Source organism: Myotis brandtii, unplaced genomic scaffold (assembly GCF_000412655.1).
Source record: "Myotis brandtii unplaced genomic scaffold, ASM41265v1 scaffold959, whole genome shotgun sequence".
Classification (NCBI taxonomy): domain Eukaryota; kingdom Metazoa; phylum Chordata; class Mammalia; order Chiroptera; family Vespertilionidae; genus Myotis; species Myotis brandtii.
The window spans coordinates 437,577-460,855 of record NW_005371966.1 but is presented as its reverse complement, the minus strand read 5'-3'; the positions used below and the strand labels follow the sequence as shown (position 1 = coordinate 460,855).

General features: G+C 45.1%; 1 protein-coding gene across 1 annotated transcript in view; it reads right to left on the bottom strand.

Annotated features, from left to right (window-relative positions):
- Nucleotides 1-23,279, bottom strand: part of MECP2 (methyl CpG binding protein 2) — a 65,572-nt gene that overhangs the window by 16,713 nt on the left and 25,580 nt on the right. The window contains exon 2 of the mRNA XM_014533248.1: nucleotides 13,950-14,088. Within this exon, the coding sequence (XP_014388734.1) occupies nucleotides 13,950-14,088 (139 nt within the window). The remainder of the gene's footprint in view (nucleotides 1-13,949; nucleotides 14,089-23,279) is intronic.

Below are 23,279 nucleotides of genomic sequence, written 5' to 3'. Positions count from 1 at the left end.
AGTGTACTTTAAATATCCCCTGGTGATGGGCAACTCCCCCTAGATGTGTGCCTTCTTTACTGTCATTTCCCTGCTCAACACACAGTGAGCGCCAGGGACAGGAATAGCATTTAACAGTCACATGCCAAGTGGCAATCGCAACTCAAATACTGTGGTACCTTTCCTTCTTCTTTTTAAAAAATATATTTTTATTGATTTCAGAGAGGAAGGGAGAGGGGGAGAGAGAAACATCAATGATGAGAGAGAATCATTGATTGGCTGCCTCTGCACGCCCCCTACTGGGGATTGAGCCCGTAACCGGGGCATGTGCCCTTGACTGGAATTAAACCCAGGACCCTTCTGTCCGCAGGCTGAGGCTCTATCCACTGAGCCAAACCAGCTAGGGCCCTTTCCTTTTTTTGATGGCTGTATCCCTGGGGCCATTAGCTTTGAGGAGCAGGGGCTAGCTTAGCACCCAAAGCAAGCAGGCTCTCAGTGACCAAATAATGAATTTCGGCACTACCAGTAGCCTGGTGATCACTGGTGGTTTGGGGTTAGCAGGAGACGAGGCTGGGGCAGTCACCAAGGGCCTTGGTGTCATGCTTGCCCAAGAGCACAGTGATATCTACAGTGATGGGGAGGGAGGGCTCACGAGGGCAGCAGTATGGGAGATGGTTGCACTGGGAGGATGGGTCCCAGGCTTCTACAGATTGGATTCCAGCAATGAGGTGGTCAGATCCACAAACACTCCTTCTAAAACTACCAAAAAGGCTGGACTGAACATCTAGAAGATGTTATAGAAGACAGTGTTTAAAAACACTTACCTACACTCACAAGCTGGCAAGAAATGAAGGAATACATAGGCTAAAGAATAAGGGAAGGAAGGGAAGGTGTCCTGTTTGTTGAAGAAATCTGGCAAGTGCCCCTTAACAAGAGATCAAACTGAGCACTACTGACTGTGGCCAGCCTGCAGAAGTGCTGTGAAGAGTAGGAGCATGGGCACCATCCCATCTTGCAGGAAGGGGGAACTGAGGCCATGAAGAAACAGCCAGAAGAGTCCAAAGGGTCCGCTCCACACAACAACGGGCCTGGACTCTTCAAAATGGTCTGTGGCATGAAAAAAAAGGGGGGGGGGGCTGGGGACTGGTTCTGTTTAAAGGAGACCGAAGAGACAGAACAATCAAAAGCAACAAGCAGCCCTATCTGGTTTGGCTCAGTGGATAGAGCGTCAGCCTGCGGACTGAAGGGTCCCAGGTTCGATTCCGGTGAAGGGCATGTACCTTGGTTGTGGGCACATCCCCAGTGGGAGGTGTGCAGGAGGCAGCTGACCGATGTTTCTCTCTCATTGATGTTTCTAACTCTATCCCTCTCCCTTCCTCTCTGTAAAAAACAAATAAAATATATTTTTAAAAAAAGCAACATGCAATCCTAGACTGGCTCCTGGGTTCGAAGGTGCTAAAAGAGGCAGTAATGAGGCATTTGGGGAATGTAAATATGGTTCCATGTTAGCTCAAAGTGAAATTCCCTGAATGTCATAACTGCATCCTGTGCTCTTAGGAAAGCCATGCTTAAGTACTTAGGAGTGCAATGTTACGATGACTGTGACTAACCCTCCAATGGTAAAGGGTTCAGGGAAAACATATGTTTAAAAGGGAGATGACATCAATATAACTGGAAGCTGTGCTGGTTGACAGTAATATTTTGAAGCAGTTTCAGGAAAGCTTTCTAACAATTAAAGAGAAAGCCTTCACGTTACACAAGTACATTAAGAGAAAAAGCTGGAAACATTGCTGAAGTACCTTCTTTTAGTGGCTCAAAGAACATCTTCCACAGTGTTATGTTCTATATGGTGAAGCTGTATGAATGAAGATATCAAGGTATTTCTCTGTGTTTAAAATAAAATCACTGCTGAAGGAAGCCTTGCTTAGGACCTGACTTTTTAAAAAATATTATTTTTGTTGATTTCAGAGAGGAAGGGAGAGGGAGAGAGAGAGAGAGAAACATCAACGATGAGAGAGAATTGATCGGCGCCTCCTGCACGCTCCACACTGGGGATCGAGCCTGCAACTTGGGCATGTGTCCTGACCAGGAATCGAACCGTGACCTCCTGGTTCATAGGTCAACGCTCAACCACTGAGCCAGGCAGACAGGGCAGGACCTGACTTTTAATGTCAATGAAACAACTCATCTGTGCATTGTGTGGGAAGAAGCACAAGTCAGGGTTATGGTGAAAAATGTTTGGCTGATGGAGATGTTGGGTGCAAATGCCAACAGAGACTTCAATGGCGTGGTGTTCTGTTTTTTTTTTATACAGAATTGTCACTGGTTTTGTTAGTGAACTCTGGGTACCAAATCTCCTAGAGTTGGCATGGTCTACCCTACCTATTTTCCCCTTAACAACTATATTTTATTGTGTGATTTGTAGAACACAAGATTTTTCTCCCCCAGGAATGCATATATCGCATTTAAGCAGAAAGGTTTTCACAAATCTTAAATATCTATGAAGCATGAGAGAAGGCTCTTGGTAATAAAACACCACTCAGTGATTCTGCTGCTACATTAGACCAAATTCTTCCTTAGAGTTGCAGAAATCTTGTTTGGGGGCCAAATCATTTTATCTCAAGGGGTCTGATGGTGAGAACTGCCTGTACTTTAATAATGAAAGTAACCTACAGTAATCCTGCAGAAGGTAGCCTTGGGAGGCTGTACCTGGTGCTCATTTGACCCAAGCCTACTGTACATTACAGGGGAGCAAGCAACCAACAGCTGGCAGGTACAGCTGGCCAGACAATTATGGGAGGACGGACTACTCAATCCCCAAGGCATTCAGATAAAAAAAAAAGGGGGGCTTAAAAGCCAGGTGAAAGCAGCAGCTGAAAGTTTTTCACTTGAAAAACTAGATTCCAATCTAGCCCCTCCCCGAGTGAGCTTCATATAAATTTTCAGAGCCCCAGCAATATCCTGACCTTTCCCAATTCCAGTCATGTTTGCATCATGCCAATTCCAGATGTTATTTCTCAGCACCTTTCATTTCCAGTCATCTATCTCATGGAGCTGCATCAAGAGCCCAAGAACCACAACAAGGTCATGAACTACAAGGACAGGTCAGTGGCCACTTCCCCAAGTCAATGGTCAGGCACCAGAGGAGAGAAATGAACTCCTTACAGTGGCTGCTTCCATCCTGAAGTGTCATTCACTTGGTGCTTCCAATTCTTTCTACTTCCAATATGAGCTGCACAATCTCAGAATCAAGGAAGCTGCTCTGCACAAATCAATAAAGGCAGCGGCACTTTGAGAAGCCAGCTTCAGTCCCTTTAAAGATTTGCGAGAAATCAAACTGCACTGACAGAGTCTCAGTGGTCTTTTATTTGCCCCTCAGTGGTCTTCAGGAACAAAAGAGGGGATGGTGCTTCAGCCTGCAGGCTACAGTGGTAGAACCTGAAATTCAGTGGCCCTGCTCTGAATTCAGTGTACTTTTTAATACCCCAATTTTAGAAGACGCAAGAAACTGTCTACATTTTAAAAGCTAAATAGAACACAGTTTTTGCCATCCAAAGATAGATCCCTCCCCAAATGAAGGCAACCAGCGCCATACGGTAAGTTTCATCTTTATACTATGAGTCCACCACACACGGGGAAAGACAAGCAGGTTTAAACAAACAGTGCTGATGTGGAGAATAGTCAGGCAGTTCCTCAAAAGGTTACACACAGAGTTTCCATATGAACAAACAATTTCATTCCTAGATATAGACTCAAGAGAACTGAAAACAGGGACTGGAACAGATGGATACTTGCATGTCAATATTCAGAAAGGAATGATATACAGTAGCCAAAAGGTAGAAATGACCCAAGTGTACATGGACAGATAAATGGAGAAACAAATGTGGTCTATCTATGCAATGGAATATAATTCAATCATAAAAAAGGAAATTCTGACACATGCTACAACATGGATAATTATTGGGAGACTTTATGCTCAGTGAAATAAGCCCTTCACAAAAAGACATATTGAATAATTCCATTTATATGAAATGTCCAGAATAGGAAAATCCACACAGACAGAAAGTATATTAGTCATTGCCAGGGACTAGGGGTAGTAGATAACACGGAGTGACTGCTAGCGGGGTACAGGGTTTTGTAGGGGTGATGAAAATGTTCTGGAACTAGCTAGAGGTGATACTTGCACAGCATTGTGAATGTATTAAATGCCACTGAACTGTACATTTTAAATGGATGAATTTCATGGTGTGTTAATTATTTTTTAAAAATATGTCTTCATTTATTATATATAGAGAGAGGAACGGAGATGGAGAGAGAGAAACATTGATCAGCTGCCTCCTGCATGTCCCCCACTGGGGATCGAACCTGCAACCTCTGGTTACATGAGATGATGCTCAACCAACTGAGTCATACAGGCCAGGGCTCATGGTATGTGAATTATACCTAAATTTTTGTAATACTCCACTAAAATGACAGTTGACTTCACCAATTACCCTAAATCATAAAGGTAGGTTTTATGATTCCCATGCAGTACTCAGAACCCACAGCTGGCTCCAAGTGAGCCTGTCTGGTTGCAGGCACAGAGCCCAGGCAAGCAGCTCTGTCATTTATCCCAGAGAAAGAGCCAAGCCCAGTATGGGGACCTAGGGTGACACGTGCTAGACTGGACCAAGCCCAGGACATGGTAACAATGCCAGTCAGAAAGGAATTTAGCTCAAGAAGTTTAATGACAAGGCATTTAGCCAAGTTGAAGGTTGTTGGCTAAATTTTCTGAGGGCATTTGATCAATTTTTTTTATTGTGGTAAAACACACATAACATAAAATTTACCATTAGCAGCACTTAATACTTCACAATGTCGTGCAACCATCACCACTACCTAGTTTCAGAACAGTTCATCACCCATGGAGGAAACCCCAATTCCATTAAGCAGTCATTCCCCCAGTTCCCCTTACTCCCAGCCCCTGGCAACTACTAATCTCTTTTCTATCTCTATGGATTTGCCACTTCTGGACATTTCATATAAATGGAATCATACACTATGTGGCTTTTTGTGATGGGCTCCTTTCACTCAGCATGTTTTCAAGGTTCATCCATGTTGTAGTATGTATGAGAACATCATCCCTTCTTGTGGTTGAATAACATTCCATTATATGGAAATACCACTTTTTTATCCAGTCTTCTGCTGATGAACAACTGGGTTGTTTCCTATGAACATTTGTGTACAAGATTTTGCACAGATGTTATGTTTTCAATTCTCTTGGGTCTATACCTAGAGTGGAATTGCTGGGTCATAGGGGAACTCCATGTTTACCTTTTTGAGGAACTGCCAGATTGTTTCCCATGAGGTTTCCTTTGGGGGTGATGAAAATGTTCTGGAACTAGATAGGAGAAAAATGGGGCAGCAGAAACTGCTTTCACTCTGGAATGCTTAGCAGACAGGGGCAAGCTTTAAACAGAAGTCATTACAGCAAGAATGCTGGGAACAGTGCGGGGGTGTTTCATTTCACCTACTCACTCATTTAATAGCTAACATTACTAGAGCACCTTCTAGGTACCATGCAGGAGATGTGCTAGAGGCAGGGGTGTTACAGCAAGACACGCTTTCTACCTGCATCCATTTCTTCTTTCTCCTGGTGTGGTCACTCTTCTATGGCAGATAGTCAATAATGAAATCATAACTATTTTGATTAATGTTGTGAAAGGGGAGATACTAAAAGCTAGGGGAACCCAATAAGGAGCCAGGCAAAAGCCCCAGAATATGGATGTGATAGTGACACTGTGATCTGAGGATGTGGGATCACTGTGGGTGGAGGAAGGATCAGGCCCAAAGCTGATAAAGTCGTGGATCACAACTGAAACCCAAGCAGGGTGGCTTCCCCAGCTGCCCCACAAAGGCTTGTATTGTTAGACTTTGCTTTCCATTCTCTAGCCTCCCCTCATAGCAACTTCTCTTCCATCATGTTCCCCAGTGCCGTGAGCACACCCTTCAGCATGCTCATGGAGATTCTCTGTCCCCATGACAAATATCTAGTCTTCAAGGTCCCAACAGCTGGTCTCCATAGGCACTTACATGTGCCTGCCTTTTTGGTCCCCACCGCTGATCCTCCCTCTCACCATTTTCTGTTGACACCGTTTTCTTCTTACCTTTGTATTCTTTTATGTAAACAAATTTTACAGACTTTTATCAAGTGTCAGCTGCTTTTACTAAAGAACAGAATATTTGCCAAAATAAAATTTTAATACAGAGGCAACATATTTGGGGGGTGGGTGGAGGAAGGGGCAGAAAGGAGATCTCCAGTAACAGAAGAGAGAACTCTGCATAAGAGTCAGCTTACTTGGTCTGAATATCTCATAACTAACTTGAAGTGAATGGCCTTGTTTTCATTATTGTGCCTTTTACTAGCATAGGTCACCCCACATCTGCTTGCCTGACAAGCTTTTGTTTTCTGATGATGATATCTGAGCCCATTGAAATGATCAACAAAATAGAAAACAGGGAAAATCTCTCTACCAGTGTTGGCAAACAAGAAGGGTGCCACCAATGACTGAGGCACTTTTTGAGAAACTGCTGTAAGATGTGGTGCGGTAGGAGTCAATGTTAGAGAAGTTCTGCTCTCACAGTTCTACCACACTAAAACATTGGGGGGCCGGAGGACCCGCTAGGGAGGTCTAGGAATAAGACTCCTAACAGAGCCCTAGGAAATCTTCAAGGTCAGAACAACAGGACCTCGGAGCCAGGCTGGCTGAAGTGCAATTTGCTGGTGGCAAATGAAGGGCCTGGAGCCTGATAGTGCCATACATGGAAAGGATGGTGACAGGCTGAGGGGTTCCCCTGGGCACTGCTGAGAGCAGGGGAGGGGCAGAGAAGGGTTGTGGCGCTCCAGTGACTCTGCACTGCTGGAACACCCAGAAAGAGATACACAGATATGGATCCCACTTGTCTCAGCAACCTCCACAGTAGCATCCTGGGGATCCATTCTACCCCCAACCCAGCTTCTGACAACAGGGTTCTAAGCCACTAGGAAGCAGCAGGCAAATAGCAGGGACTAGGTCTCTGTCCCATAAACAACTCCGGGGACTGGCTAAAAAAAGTAGTAACACGCTTGGTGACAAGACAAATACAAACATATCAGTTACTTGTCTGTGTACAAACACTAATTGGGTAGAAAATACAACAGGAAGATTGTCCTTCCAGTCAAGATCCCAATGGAATTCCCTTTGGAACCTGACATTTACCTAGAATAAGTATCTGTGAACGGCCAAAGAAAATATGGGGGTATGGGGCTGTGAATTGCTTCTTGTGGTCATTGCATCCAACACCACACAACAAACTTGATTTCACATGGATCAGAGACTTAGAATCAAATGACAGGTTACAACTTCCCACAGAATTGCTCTCCTTATCTCCCTCTATATAAAAGCCTAAGCGACCACCGCAACTGAAACAACCAAACGGACCGACAGGCTGCGTGGGGCGACCAGGCTGGTAGGGGGGGCAGTGAGGGCCGACCAAACGACCGAACAGCAGGCTGCATGGGGTGACCAGGCTGGCAGGGGGGCAGTTGGGGGTGACCAGGCTGGTGAGGGGGGCAGTTAGGAGCAACCAGGCCAGCAGGGAGGCAGTTGGGGGTGACCAGGCCAGCAGTGGGGGCAGTTAGGGGTGATCAGGCAGGCAGGCAGGTGAGCAATTAGGAGCCAGTGGTCCCAGATTGTGAGAGGGATGTCTGACTGCCGGGTTAGGCCCAATCCCGGCAGTCGGACATCCCCCGAGGGGTCCCAGATTGGAGAGGGTGCAAGCTGGGCCGAGGGGACCCCCCCCTTCCCGTGCACAAATTTCTTGCACCGGGCCTCTAGTCCCTAATAAAATAAGAAATAAAACGAAGGTGGGGAGGAGGAATGTGAAGGGAAGAATTCATCACACATAGGAAGGGGTATAAAATCGAACTCAGTACATTTCAAAACCCAGCAGCCTAGAAAAGGATTCCAAAGGACAAAGCAGCAACAAGACTGAGCTCCTGTCCTTGCCTCATCCCCAGAAGCCATGCTAGGGAGTCAACAATACCCTGAGACCTCTAAGCCAACAAGCTGGAAAGAAGCAACTGGGTGGGAATCAGTAACTTTTTCCTTTTTGGCCTAGGAACTACTGCAGCTCCTAACTGGGAGGTGCGGGACAAACGGGTCAAGTGCCTGTGAGCCAGGCTGGCTCTGGGGGAAGCAACTGCTCTTGGGTACACACGGACTCAGGGAACCACCTGGAGCCTGAGGTGTCCCCATTCCGCACCCCTACAGGAATGGCATACATGTCCTTCAAGCAGCTGGAGTGAGCCTTTGTGTAAGACATTTAGCACAATTCTTAGGACAGAGAGAAGAATCTAGATACTGCCAAAGACTATCCCTCACTACAGCACCCGCAGTGTGCAGCTTCTCTCTCACCACAGGATAAAGAGCTCACCATAGCCCAGGGGGGAGAAGCAGTGAGAGCCGATGCCAAGAGTCTGGGAAGAGAGGGCCAAGAATTTCCCCTCTGTACCAAAGCAAACAGAATGACTGCATGGAGCCATCCAAGCCTGAGCCCAGATGACAGGACATGACATGGTAACTCTGCAAACATATTATGGCCAGAAGGGGAAAAAAGGGAGACAGGGAAGGAGATGGCTCAGGAAAGGCAAAGTCCTCCACAGGGAAGAGAAGGAAAGCCCCCACCACTTTATAAGAACATGTTCTCAATAGAAGTTCAAAGATGAGATGATAAAACAGTAAGGTGAAAGGGCAAATTCCCAACCTAGAGAAACAAACTGCAGACCAAATCCCTTCATTATGGAACTCATAAATACATTTTAAAAGAGCATAAAACAGAATATACATAACTGAAAATCAAATCAAACAAACAGTGAATGCAGATGAAAAAATAAAAAGCAATTAGAGCCAAGCTAATAGCATCAGAAAAAAGGCAAAGCCAATCTAACGGAAGGATAACTTGTATCCCCGTGGTAGGAGACCTCCAAAACAGAAAAGATACCATCAAAGATATTTTATAAGAGAACTGACCTGAAACGAAGACCAGCTGCATATGCAGCTCGAAAGAACACATTGTGTTCCCATGAAAATGTGATAAAGAACACTCAACAGTGACACTCTGGTCAACTTCCTCAACTTCAAGGATAAAAAAAGAATTCTTCAGGCACCCTGAGGGAAAAAGCAAATGACTTCCCAGGGGGGGAAACATCAGAAGACCAGAAGTATGTAACATCTACGAAGTTCCAAGATAGTTCAGTGCAGTGGTAAGGAACACACACACACACACACACACACACACACACACACACACACACACGGTCAGAGGTGAGGCCTGAGAGATGGGCAGGGGCCTGATGCCTGAGTGAGGCCTCCCTGAAGTGAATCTGACCCCAGATCTGAAGGAAGTGAGGGATGAGGAAGGAGGTCATATAAAGAGGGGCCTAGGCATAAGGAGCAGCAAGAGCCAAGGCCCTAACCCCAGGTACAATCTGGCATTTTCCAAGAAAAGCAAGAGCGAGGGGATGGAGCAACATGATCAAGGTAGAGAAAATGCACTCAAAATGAGCCCAGCTGGCGTGGCTCAGTGGTTCAGTGTCGATCTATGAACCAGGAGGTCACAGTTCGATTCCTGGTCAGGGCATATGCTTGGGTTGTGGGCTCGATCCCCAGTAGGGGGCATGCAGGAGGCAGCTGATCAATGATTTTCTTTCATCATTGATGTTTCTATCTCTTTCTCCCTCTCCTTTCCTCTCCGAAATCAATAAAAATTTTTTTTTAAAAAATGAGCCCTAACCAGTTTGGCTCAGTGGATAGAGCGTCGGCCTGCGGACTGAAAGGTCCCAGGTTCGATTCCGTCAAGGGCATGTACCTTGGTTGCGGGCACATCCCCAATAGGGGGTGTGCAAGAGGCAGTTAATTGATGTTTCTCTCTCATCGATGTTTCGAACTCTCTATTCTTCTCCCTTCCTCTCTGTAAAAAATCCTATCTGTCCAGATTATTGGCGGCAAGCAATGGAGGTCAACTCTAGCTGATTTAAAGACAAGGACTTGATTAAAAGGCTATTGGAAGATAGAAGGTGGTGATGTTTGCACAATATGAATGTACTTAATACTACGAAACTGTACACTTAAAAATGGTAAATTTTATGTTATATGTATTTTACCATAAAAACAAATTGGGGGAAAAGGCTTACTGGGTGGCCAGAGAATCCCTAGTGTTGGAGGAACAAGTTTTGAGCTAAGTTGGCTGGGAACAATATTCCAAATCCTGCTGCCAGGCTGGCACAGGGCAGCCAGCACTGCCTCTGCCATCCTGCAGGGGCAGCACTGGCCACAGGCCACTGGGGTCCTCCCTGCAGCCCTGACACTGAGCAAGGACTTCTCTTGCTGCCCACCCTTCTTTCCCCAGGCAGGTAGGTCTGAGTGGTAGAGCCTGGGCACATGCCCATACCCTCCTGTAGCACTCAGGTCTTTTAAAAAAAAATCTTTTAAATGTTTTTACTGATTTCAGAGAGAGGAAGGGAGAGTGCTAGAGAGATAGAAACATCAATGATGAGAGAGAATCATGGACTGGCTCCCTCTTGCACACTCCCTACTGGGGATGGAGCCTGCAACCTGGGCATGTACCATGACTGAGGATTAAACCGTGACATCCTGGGTCATGGGTAGATGCTCAACCACTGAGCTACACTGGCCAGATTGAGGCTATTTTTTTTGGGTAAAGGACCAGAGAGCAAATATTTTCTGTTTTGCTATCTGGTGCCCTGCAGGTCACACGGTCCTTGTCACAACCACTCAAATTGCGGTGCAGTGGGGAGAAAGCACAGGCAATGCTTAAAGTAAGGGGTGGGGCGGGACTGCAATAAATTTTGTTTTACAAAAACAGGTAGTGGGCCAGATTTGGTTTTGGGATGTAGTTTGCTGATAGCTGCCCCAGCTGAAAGGGAACCTAGGAAGAGACTACAGTTAGAGGTCACTTGGCCTCCCATCAAACTCATAAGGTAAGATGATTCCTTCAAACACAGAATGGGGCTCAGATGTGAGATAAGGTGGCCAAGGAAAATACAATCGACTATGCCATTGATGCTGTACAAGGTGAGGTCCCGGAAGAGACACAAGGTTTCCGGGAGGGAATAACCATGTCAAAAGGAGGACTTGCCAATGGCCACAGCAATGTGGACATCCACTGGGGGCTGAGACTGTTCTGTGGAATGTGGGGAAGAAAGCCTCTGTGGAGTGGGGCTGAGCAAGAGTGGGAGGTGAGGCGATGGGATGGTGAGTAGCCAACTCTTGAAGAGCATGGCCAATGGGGGAACAGAGAACAGGGCAGGAGCGGAGGAGGCAGCACTCAGTGAAGATATGAAATTCTAAAACATGTTTGCAGGGTGATGGGCATGATTCATGAGAGGAGTGAAAACTGACAGAGTCCCAAGGAACACAGAACCTGAGAGCTAGGAGCACAGGAAGTCTTTGTCACTAGCAGAGCTATTACAGCTCCGTGGGTGGAACAGTTTCCAGTGATGACAAAGTCCAGGCTGTGACAGTGGCAGTGGGTGGCTGAGGTCACAGGAGCAGAGGTGGTCAAAGAGATGGGGAGCCAGGTGTTATGAGGGCCATCTATGCGCACACTTAAGTCACCTGTGGGATGGAAAGGACTGGGTCAGAGAGACAAAGACTGTGGGTCTGGCACTGAATCCTCAATGGAGGGGGACTGTTTGGGGCGGTGAGCAAGCCTATGACAGGGAGTGTGTGGGCTTGGAAAGCTGAGTGGAATGAACATCTCAGCATGCTTTAAAATATATATTTGATTTCAGAGAGAAAGTGAGAGGGAGAAAGCAATAGAAACATCAATGATGAGAGAGAATCATTGATAGGTTGCCTCTTGCATGTCCCCTACTAGGGACTGAGCCCGCAACCCGGGCATGTACCCTGACCAGGAATCGAACCGTGACCTCCTAGTTCATAGGTCGATGCTCAACCCTTGAGCCACGCATGCTGAGCCTTTTTAAAAATATGGTTGATTTTAGAGAGGGAGGAAGGGGGAGGAGAGAAGAGGAGGGAGAGAGATAGGGACACATTGATGTGAGAAACATTGAGAGGTTGCCTCTGAGACCAGGAATTGAACCCGCAACCTAGGTATGTGCCCTGACCGAGAATCAAACCCGCGACCAGTGGGATACACAGACCATGCTCCAACCAACTGAGCCACCCAGCCAGGGCTCAGCATGCTTTCTTGACAGTATGTATCATGAATGTGGAAGACACAGCTTCTCCTCCTGCCTGGGGTACATGGGCCATGACAGTTAATAGGCTGCTCTCTTGGTATGAAGTGGGAGCAAGAGAGGAGGGATCTAACCCGGATGGGGCCTGGGGGCTTGGGAAGGACTTTCTGCAGGAAGAGATACCTGAGCTGAGTCTTCAAGAATAAATAGGAGGAGGAAATGCAGCAGGGAAAACACGGATAGAGAGCAGTTCTGTGTGGCTGAGGGGTACACCTATGAGAAAAGGGGAGGCAACAGGAGCCAGAAAGAGGCATGGGTCACATTAGGGGCCTCAACACCATTTGAAGACATGGGTGCCACTCTCAGGTTTAAAGCAAGGGAGTGATATTTGACTCCAGGGACTGCATGGAAGACAGAAATGTGTAGGAGAGTTAGTAAGTTATTGTAGGAGTCCTAGAGAGAGATGAGGGCTTGAACCAGGTGAGTGGAGGAGGGATGAAAAGAGAAGTTGGAGAAATAAAGAAACACAGGGCAGGGCTGTCTGGCTCCTGGGATGTGGGCAGTGATGGGCAGGTCAGGAGACTCGGGTTCTCAGCGTGCATGACTGGTGCTGTTATCAAGTGTGACACAGAGCAGAGGACACGGGGTTTGGCTGATAGGTCTTTTGATCTAACCACCTTATATAGGGAGAGGCAGGGATGTGGTAAGGCAAGCAGTGAGTTGAGAACGGGAGGGAGAAAAAAGGACAAAAACCTTCAAATTTTACCTTGCACGGTAAAATCTGACTAAACTGTACGTACACCCCATGAGCCTTTTTTCTGACATGAAGCAAAAACAAGTTCTATTTCCTTCATACTTCATTTTAGTGCTCTCTGTCGCCACCTAATGGGATGTCAGCTGAAACCCAAAGATTCACCTGGGGACTGTCAGGTGGGCAACAGAAGGCTCCTGACAGAGTAGCCGCCCAGGTCGGGCAGGCGTATGGGACAGTGCCCGGGTGGAGCTAACTTTAGACATCTGACAACACCTCTAGGGTCCACGGGACTATCTTATGGAAGATCAGAGGTACCTGGGGTTAACAGAGACATTCACTTGTTAATACCTTGTTCAACATAAGGTTATTTTCCACAGATGTGCTTCAACCTTTACTTCTCTGTACTCTCAGGATCAACCATCAAACTGAGCCATGCTCCGGGAACCACTGTGTAGATGTGCATGAAACTGTTATATGGTGGGACAAAAATTCCAGGACACTTGAGCCTCGTTGAGCTCAGTTTTTGGTTCTAGTATTTAACGTGTCACCTCTAGGTCTAGATGGACTTACTCCTTGCTGCTGCCTTCTTCCCACAGTCCCGCATACCTACAAATGTTATTCACTTGAATAAGAAGTGTAATAAAGGCCATTTTACTGTTACTAGAGGTAACAAGGGGAAGCTGTAGTGGACGAGCAGAGGTAGTCACTGCTCTCAGTGGCTTCAGCCGAGCAGGGGGCACACGCAGCAATAGTAACTTCACCGTCATCTGGGACTGCTTGGAGAGAAGTCCACAGGAGCCTCAATGCAGGACACAGAGCCCAGTGCAGGGGAGGGGACAAAGAGATGAGGGCCAAAGAGTATGACCTGGTTTAACTCCCCTTTTAGCCAGTGAAGAGCTGCAAGAAGGAAATCAACATTTTCACATGCCAAGGAAAGGCACTAAGGTAAATGCTTGAGTCTGGTTAAGTTCTCACCTGCGGAGTTTGTGTAAGGATGAGTCTGCCTCTTGAGCTGGTGTGGATTCCATGAGTGGATCCTGATCAGGCAGGCAAACAGCAGCTCGTCCAGAACCACTGCACGTGGAAGGACAGAGTAGAGAAGCGATCCTAGGGGCTGACCAACGGGGAGATGGAGATCATGAATATAAACTGCTCTTTTGGAAAGTTTGGCACAGAGAAGATGCAGGGCATCCAGAGGTAAGGGGTAGGGAGCCAACAGAAGGCCAAGATAGAAGATATGCTAAATTTGCAATGGAATTTAAGGTACATTTAAAAGGACGTTTACTGTTTTCATAACATGGATATATTAGTCTGTTTGGGCTGCCGTAACTAAATATCACAGACTGAGTGGGTTAAACATTATAAATTTATTTCTCACAGCTCTAAGGCAGGAAGTCCAAGAGAAAGGTGCCGGCAGATTCGATGTTTGGTGGACCCTCTTTACTGGCTTGCAGCCAGCTGCCTTCTCACTGTGTACTCATGGCACATTAACAGACAGCAAGCGAGCTCTGTGTTGTCTCTTCTTATAAGGACACTAATTTCATGATTAGTTCCACCCTCATGACCTCATATAACTTTAATTACCTTCCAAAGGTCCCGTCTCCAAATATTATCCCATTGGGAGTTTGGGTATCAACTTGTGAATTTGAGGGGAACATAAACACTTTAGTCCCTAACAATGTTCTATTATTAAATGAAAAATATAACTGCAGGGTACGGCACTACATATACTATGTGATACCAATTAAAATTTAATCCAAAAGATGATAGTATAACAATTTGAATTTATTTAATGCTAAACTGTATACTTAAATGGTTAAGAAGGTAAATTTTATGTTATGTGTATCTTACCACAATTTTAAAAAAACAATCTAAGAGGAGGCAAGAAAGAAAGAAAAGAAAATGTAGAAAAACTGGAATGCACAAAATGAAGTGGTATAAACAAATATAAATGCATCAGTAATTAAATACATGTCAATGGATGAAAGACAGAATGGATTTTTAAAAAAATCTAGCTATTTATCACTTTTCAAGAGTTACATCTAACACATAAAGATACAAAAGGGAGGAAAATGAAAAGAGGCAGTGCTGACCAAAAACACAGGTAGTGCAGTGCTATTATTATCCAACAAAGTAAAATTGAAAGCAAAAGCACTGTTAATTATAAAGAGGGTTACTTCATAATGCCAAAAGTTCAATTTACCAGGAAAATAATATAGCCCCTAAAAGGCCTTAAAATAAATAATAAAGGCAAAATTAACAAAGCCCACGGAGAAACTGATGTGACCATCAACATGCCAGGAGACTCTGACAAATGTTCCCCAGCCATGGGCAAATCAAGCAGACAAAAATAACAGTAGAAGAGAGGATGGACAAGACGAGGTGATGCGCTGCAGGCTTCTGCATCCCTGCCTGGCAGCTGTATGCTCTATTCAAGCAGTCATGCACTTGTCAACAAGTTGCGAGGGCTGGTGTCACACATACCAAGTCCTCAGACTACAGTGCAGTTTAGCTAGAACTTGAGTTTTTAAAACAGGAACTAGGAAAAGACCACAAAGCCATGTGCTTAGAAATTTAAAAAATACATTTTTAAATAATTTGTGGTTCAAAGAGGAATCATAAAGGAAATTATAAAAACCCTTTAAGCTGACTTAAAGTTGTAGTACTACACATAAGAAAACTTGCTGGATGCAGCTGAAATAGTTTGAGGGTCAGCTTTAAATGCTTATATTTGAAAAGAAGGCTGGAAATTAATGAGCTAAGTTTACAATTTGAAAAGTAAGAAAAAGGTCCGGCCGGTGTTGCTCAGTGGTTGCATTGACCTATGAACCAGGAGGTCATGTTTTGATTCCCGGTCAGGGCACAGCTCCAGGGTGGGGGCTCAGTCCCAAGTGTGGGGAATGCAGGAGGCAGCCGATTAATGATTCTCTGTCATCATTGATGTTTCTATCCCTCTCTCTCCCTTCCTCTCTGAAATCAATAAAAATATTTTTTTAAAGAAAGAAGAAAAAGAAAACCAGAGAACATACCCCAAGAAAGTAGAAGATATAATACAGATAAAAGTAGAATTTAAAAAACTAGAAAGCAGACATAGAGTAATACAGGACAATAATGCCCAAAAGTTCACTCTTAAAAGATAATAAAACTGACAAAGTTCTACTAAGACAAGGAAAAAGGGAGAAGGTGCAAGCAAAGAATTCTAGAATGAAAAAGGAGACATAAATACAGATATTACAGAGGTTTGCAAAAAAGAGATACAACTTCATGCTAATGAATTTAGTAACATAGACAAAATGGACAAAAATATACCTGACCCGAGCAGTGCAGGGAAAATAAAAATAGGTTTCCAAGTGTGTGTACATGCACGTGCACAGAACATGTCAAAAACATACAAAGGATCCTGGAAGCAGCTGTACCCTAAAGAGGAGCTTGGGTGGTAGCAGGGGCACTCACAGACCAATCATTACTCTAGAGTTTGCACTTCCTGAGTTGTGAACTGTGTGGTGAGTCACCTGCTCAACAGTGGATCCACATGTGCCCGTAGACAAGGAAAGGCCTCACCTGGTTGCATGTGCAGGCCGGCTCAGTAGGTGGGGAGCAAGCTGTGCAGCAGGAGCAGATCCCAGTATTAGCTGGCACTAGGTCTTTTCTTTCTGTCTTTTTAATCTTTACAAATTTGGTAGGTGATAATGGCATCATCTTTGTTTTCATTTGTGTCTCTTTGATTATCACTGAGGCAGAACTCTTTTCCTACATCTTCATTAGCCACCTGTATCTCTTCTTTTATGAATTTCTTGTTCATTAGTGGTGACTAATGGTAAGTCAGTAATAAACACTGTTGCATTCATGTTTAGACTAAAAAGGAAATTTAAAAATCTGCACAAATATACTCACAATAAGTGATTGCTGAATAGCCCAAGATAACTGTCCCAACTGCTGGGTTAGAGGCACTTAATTAAGCCTAAGATGAGTTGTTGAATGGTGATATGCAGCTGAATTGTTTTCCCCAATCCAAACACTTCAAACTCGCCCAAATCCCATGGAATTACACCCAAGCATGCATTCATTCATTCACAGAACAGCCTCTGTTTGCCAAGCACTGTGCTTTGATGAGAGGCCAGGGTCTGTTGGAGAGCCTCGTTCAATGGGCACCAGCGGCACTTCCCACCCTTCTTTACCCTCTTTCCAGAGGGCCATTTTAGCTGTTATCAGTACTGCTAAATTACTAGCCCATTATTCAAATGATATAGAACCAATCCAAAAGCTCAGACCAGGACATTTTCCCAATACTTTCACAATCACTGCTTTACATACAGTCTCACTGAATGCTCAGCAACATATTAAAGTAGTTAACCAAAGGCAATACAGGCTCAAGGACAGAAAAAGCACTTGACAACTAGTAGGTATAAAAGCTGAGATTTAATCCTGAGGGCAACATGGCTCAAAAAGCCTATGCTCCTCTTCTATCCTGAGATAAAAATTTGAAAGCACGTTTTTTTCCTTGCCCATACATCAAGGACCTGGGTTGCAAGCAACAGAAACCAACTCCAGCTAACTGCAATTACAAATGAGTTTTGTTTTTTGTGCAGATCTGGAGATGGAGAGAAGACTAAGCCCAGAAAAGTGTTTTCATAACTGAAAACTAAGCTCAGAAAAGCAGCCACACAACTGAAAACACAGCCAAAGTGCACTAAAGGGACTATCTGGTTGGGAAACCCATCCTGGGCATCACCAGATCATCTCTGGACATTAGCCACCACTGCTTGCTTTCTGATGCATACCAGTAAGAAGAAACTGTCCCTGGAAGTTGCTTTCCCTTCCTGGGTTCAAGAACCATAGGCTAGCGAACAGATCTGAACCCCATCTTGCATCCAGAACCATCAGAGAGAAATAAATGATTGCTTTGTTATAGTCACTATTTGTTCCTCAGTTAAAAAAAAAAAAAGATAGATGTGGAAATGGAAATGATTGAATGGTCTGTAGGGTAAGCTGGCAAGTCCCTATTGCCCGTTCCCCATGCTCTCCTTCTTTCTACCTGGAGAGGAGGATGCAATGGTTAGAGCTGCAAGTGCCATCTTGTAACTATAGGCAACCTTGAAAATGGAAGTCTCTTGCTCAGGGTGATGGAGGAAGAAGATTGAAGGGTTCTGGATCCCAGATACTGACAGAACCACTGCAGTGGCCATGGACAGCCTGCCTCCAGACTTCAGGGCACATGAGAGAAGAGGACACCACAAGTCTCCAGTCCCATATTTAGGCTTTCTTAAGTAGAAGCCAGGGTCCACCTGTCTCTTACCTAAGATCCACACAATGTGGGTTTCTTTTCCAAAATTGTAAAAAAATTGTTGACAGTATTACAGATGTCCCCCATATCCCCTTCCTTTGCACCCCCCCGTCCCCGCCCTACCCCAGGCCTTCACCACACTATTGTCTGTGTCCATAGACTATGCATATCCTATATAATAAAAGCCTAATATGCTAAGTATCTAGTTGTCGGTTGTCCATTCAACCAATCAAAGCATAATATACTAATGATATGCTAAGGCCACTCAACCACTAGCTATGATGTGCACTGACCACTAGGGGGCAGTCAACCAGTTGCTATGACGTACTCCGACTGGTAGGTTAGTTTGCTGCTGGGGTCCCGCTGATCAGGACTGAGTGAGACGGGCCGGACACGCCCTGGAGCCCTACCGCAGTCCCTCCCTGGCTGGCCAATCTCCTGCATTCCTCCCCGGCCCTGATTGTGCACCGGTGGGGTCCCTCGGCCTGGCCTGCACCCTCTCGCAATCTGGGACCCCTCGGGGGATGTCAGGGAGCCGGTTTTGGCCTGATCCCGCAGGCCAGGCCGAGGGACCCTACTGGTGCACGAATTCGTGCACCGGGCCTCTAGTATACATATAAACTCTTTGGTTAATCTCTTCTCATCCCCGCTCCCTGCTCCCCTCTGAGATCTGTCAGTCTGTTCCATGCATCCATGCATCTCGACCTATTTTGTTCATCAGTTTACTGTGTTCATTAGATTCCACATATAAGTGAGATCACATGATAGTTGTCTTTCTCTGACTGGCTTATTTCACTTAGCCTAATACTCTATAGGTCTTTTACCTCCTTGGTTAAGTTTATTCCTAGGTATCTTATTTTTGTTGTAATGGTAAATGGAATTTTTTTTTTTTTTAGTTTCTCTTTCTGAGAGTTTATTATTGGTGTATAAACATGCCATCGCTTTCTAGATGTGAATTTTGTATCCTGCTACTTTCCCAAATTCGTTTATTAAGTCTAGTAGTTTTTTGGTGGAGTCTTTAGGGGTTTCTATGTACAATATCATGTTATCTGTGAATAATGACAGTTTTACTTCCTCCTTTCCAATTGAATGCCTTTTATTTTTTCTTCTTGTCTGATTGCTGTGTCTAGGACTTCCAGAACTATGCTGAATAAGAGTGGTGAAAGAGGACATCCCTGTCTTATTTCTGTTCTTAAGGGAAACATTTTTAGTTTTTGCCCATTGATTATAATGTTGGCTATAGGTTTGCCATAAATGGCCTTTTTAAAAAATCATTTATGCGCGTTTATTCCAATACTGCTGGCAGTATGGGAGAGCAGCAGGTCATCCACAAAAATCTGCTCTGCAGCCCCCCATAAGCCAGCTGCATATATAGGGTAGGACAAGGATTACATGGGGAAGCAGGGACTACAGGCATGGGGAAGTAGGAGGCTGGGGTGGGACTCCATTGTCTGGGCAACAAGGTTGTTCATCTTTCTAAATGGCCTTTTTAAGAAAGTATATTTTTATTGATTTCAGAGAGAGAGGGAGAGATAGAAACACCAATAATGAGAGAGAACCACTGATTGGCTGTCTCCTGCATACCCCACACTGGGGATCGAGTCCACAACCTGGGCATGTGCCCTGACCGAGAACCAAACCGTGACATCTCGGTTCTTAGGTTGACACTCAACCACTGAGCCACACTGGCTGGGCAATATGGCCTTTTTTATGTTGAGGTATATCCCACTATTTAAACTCTGCTGAGAGTTTTCATCAAAAATGGGTGCTAGATTTTTGTCAAATGCTTTTTCTGTGTCTACTGATAGGATCATGTGATTTTATCTTTAAAAAAAAGATTTTATTGATTTTTTAGAGAGGAAGGGAGAGGGATAGAGAGTTAGAAACATTGATGAGCGAGAAACATCGATCAGCTGCCTCCTGTACACCCCCTACTGGGGATGTGCCCGAAGCCAAGGTACATGCCCTTGACCGGAATCGAACCTGGGACCCTCCAGTCCACAGGCCGACACTCTTATCCACTGTGCCAAACTGGTTAGGGCAATCCTTCATTTTTTTATGTGATGTCTCACATTTATTGATTTATGAATATTGTACCAGCCTTGCATCTCCAGAATAAATCTGCGTGATTCTTTTAACACAGAAAAAGTATCAAGGTGCTTAGAAGCAAAACAAACAAACAAAAAGGTACAACAAAATGTTCATGATAAACCATATGTAAGCTTTACTCACTACACAGTTTTTTCACTAAGTTATCACAATCACTATAACTCAAGCTACTGAAAAATGACAAAATAAATTCTGAAATTCTTTCTTCCTATTTCTGTCGGCTAAAAATGCAGCCTTTGAGTTGTTTATAAGTGAATACAAGAGACAAAAATAAACCTATATAATTCAGAATGTACTGAGGACAACACAAATGCCTTCTATGTGATAAGCTACCAGCATTATTTATTCAAAGAAAACTTGCCTCACTGCAAAAATATGTAAAACTTAAAAATAAAACAATTAACAACACAACACACCACCTCCTACAATACCAGATTGCTTTCCTTTCCTTCATAGTATGGGTGTCATAACCTGACCAGAACAAAACAAAACATTGTTTGAACTGCTGAGACTCAGAAAGTTCACTTAACTGGCCAGAGCATTTTGCTCTTCCTAACTACAGCTGCCAAGCAGGGAGACAAGTGGTTCAAGCCTGCTGAGTGAACCTGGAAGAACCAGGTCCAGAAAGTCATGTTGTGAGCCAGAAACCCTGCCCCTTACTGGTCCCAGGAGAAACTCCATCAGCCACTCATGCCAGATGCCATACTATGGCAGGGGAAGGCCCTCAGAAGTCGCATGGGGTCTCTGTTCCAGAAGCTCATAACCCACTAGGGAAAGAGCAACATGTGAGAAAACCATTGTCCTTTCTGGCTACAGGGGCTGCACCAGATGTCTGTAGGGGTCACTAAGGGCCCAAGGGCAGAGTCAGGCCTGGGAGCTGGGGTGGGCAGTGTCAGCCTCTTCTCAGGAATCAGTTCCTGAGGTTTCGTCCAGTCAGGCGGAAAACCACAAAGACCACTCTCATGGGTACTTCAAGCAACACATCTGTTGGCAAAACACAAATGTTGTTACACAAATACCAAGCCACAGATTGGAAAGGCACCTGACAGCCTTTAAATTCATTTCTCCTGTTTTTCAAAGCTGCATTGGGAAATCGTGCTATTAAATTGTACACTCATAAAGGATGTATGTTTAAAATGTGGGGCAAACTGTGTAGGTGCTATTTAGACTCTCATCAATTTATTCCATGTTTTTTGATAAACGCAAATCCCCCAAAAGTAACTCAAACTTTAACCCCACATATATGCCCCTTATGTGTACCTTCTGACTCCAGACTGCAGGTTTAATTAACCCACAAATAATATTGTTCCTTTTGGCCACACAGAAGCTAATGGGTCAATAGCAGAGCAACATGGGCACCATGGGCAGTCTACTCTGCCCCTCTTAGCATAAGATAAAATCTTAGGACAAGGTCCCACTTCAGAATTCACTCATCCATCCATCCATTCATCCACCATGCCAATTTTAGGTGCTGGAGATACAGCAGACAAGAGGTGAAAAAAATATCTTCCTTCATGGGGCTTAGATTCTCGTGGAAGGGAGAGAGGGAAAGGGAGGGAGGGAACACAAATAAAACCAATGAATAAAACAGCATATAGCAGATGATGAGAAGTGCTAGGCCAGGCAGGGGGAAGTGGTGGGGTAGAAGCAGGCATCAATCTTCAGGGAGGGCCACACTTGAGCAGACTTGAAGGAGACCCAAAAGGGCCCTGCCTGGGGCAAGAATGTCCCTAACAGAGGGAAGGACCTTGAGGCAAGGGTGTACCTGGAGGTTCCAGGGAAAAGCAAGAAGGCCAGGGAGATCTCAGTGGGTGACAGGAGAGTAGCAGGAGAGGTGACTACAATGAGCCTTGTAGACCACTCTAAGGGCTTTGGCTTTGACTCTGAGCAACAGGGGAGCCAACTGGAGGGTCCTGAAGAGAAGAGAATCACGTTCTAGCCTAGGGGTGGGCAAACTTTTTGACTCGAGGGCCACAATGGGTTCTTAAACTGGACCGGAGGGCCGGAACAAAAGCATGGATGGAGTGTTTGTGTGAACTAATATAAATTCAAAGTAAACATCATTACATAAAAGGGTACGGTCTTTTTTTTTTTTAGTTTTATTCATTTCAAACAGGCCGGATCCGGCCCGTGGGCCATAGTTTGCCCACAGCTGTTCTAGCCCAAATATTGCAGGATTGAACAGAGACACAGGGAGCAAGGGCAGAGGCACGCTGGGTGCTTGGACCAGGATGCGACCAATGGAGATGGGGACACCTTTTAGGGAGAATGAACAAGGTTTCTGGATAAATGGATGTGGTGTGACTGAAAAGCATTCTGGGTAACGAGCAGCAGGTTTCTGGCCTAAGGAGTAGGAAGATGGAGTTGCTGTTTAATGGGAAGTGGAAGACCAGGGAAGGAGAAGGTGTGGGGGTTTGGGAGCTCAGGTTTGACATCTCTGCTCAGTTGGAGGAGCCCGTTAGAAGCTGAGCAGAGATGTTAAGTCAGCACTGGGAGCACAGGTGGACCTGGTCAGCATGGAGACAAATTTGGTAGCCAGTGGTTTGCAGATGGAATAGAGAGACATGGGGCTGGATAAGATCACCTTGGATGTTAGGGTGGAGAAGTCTGAACCCGAGGCCCTCCAACACCATGTGGGGCACTGAGGAAGATCCAGACTCCATTCTAGGTACCTCTGTGAATACAGTGAACAATCCTGCCCTATAGAGTTCTGCCCCAGCAGGGACGACACAGTTAAGATAAACATGATTAGTCACCTATTTTGTTAGAAAGGGACCAAAACTGTGGTTTTGGGGAAAAATAGGGCATTCTGGGTAGGCCACACTGAGAAGATGCACACTGGTGCAAAGGGACAGACTCATATGGATACTGGGATCACTGATACTGATAGGTTGGGGAAGAGAAAAAGTGAC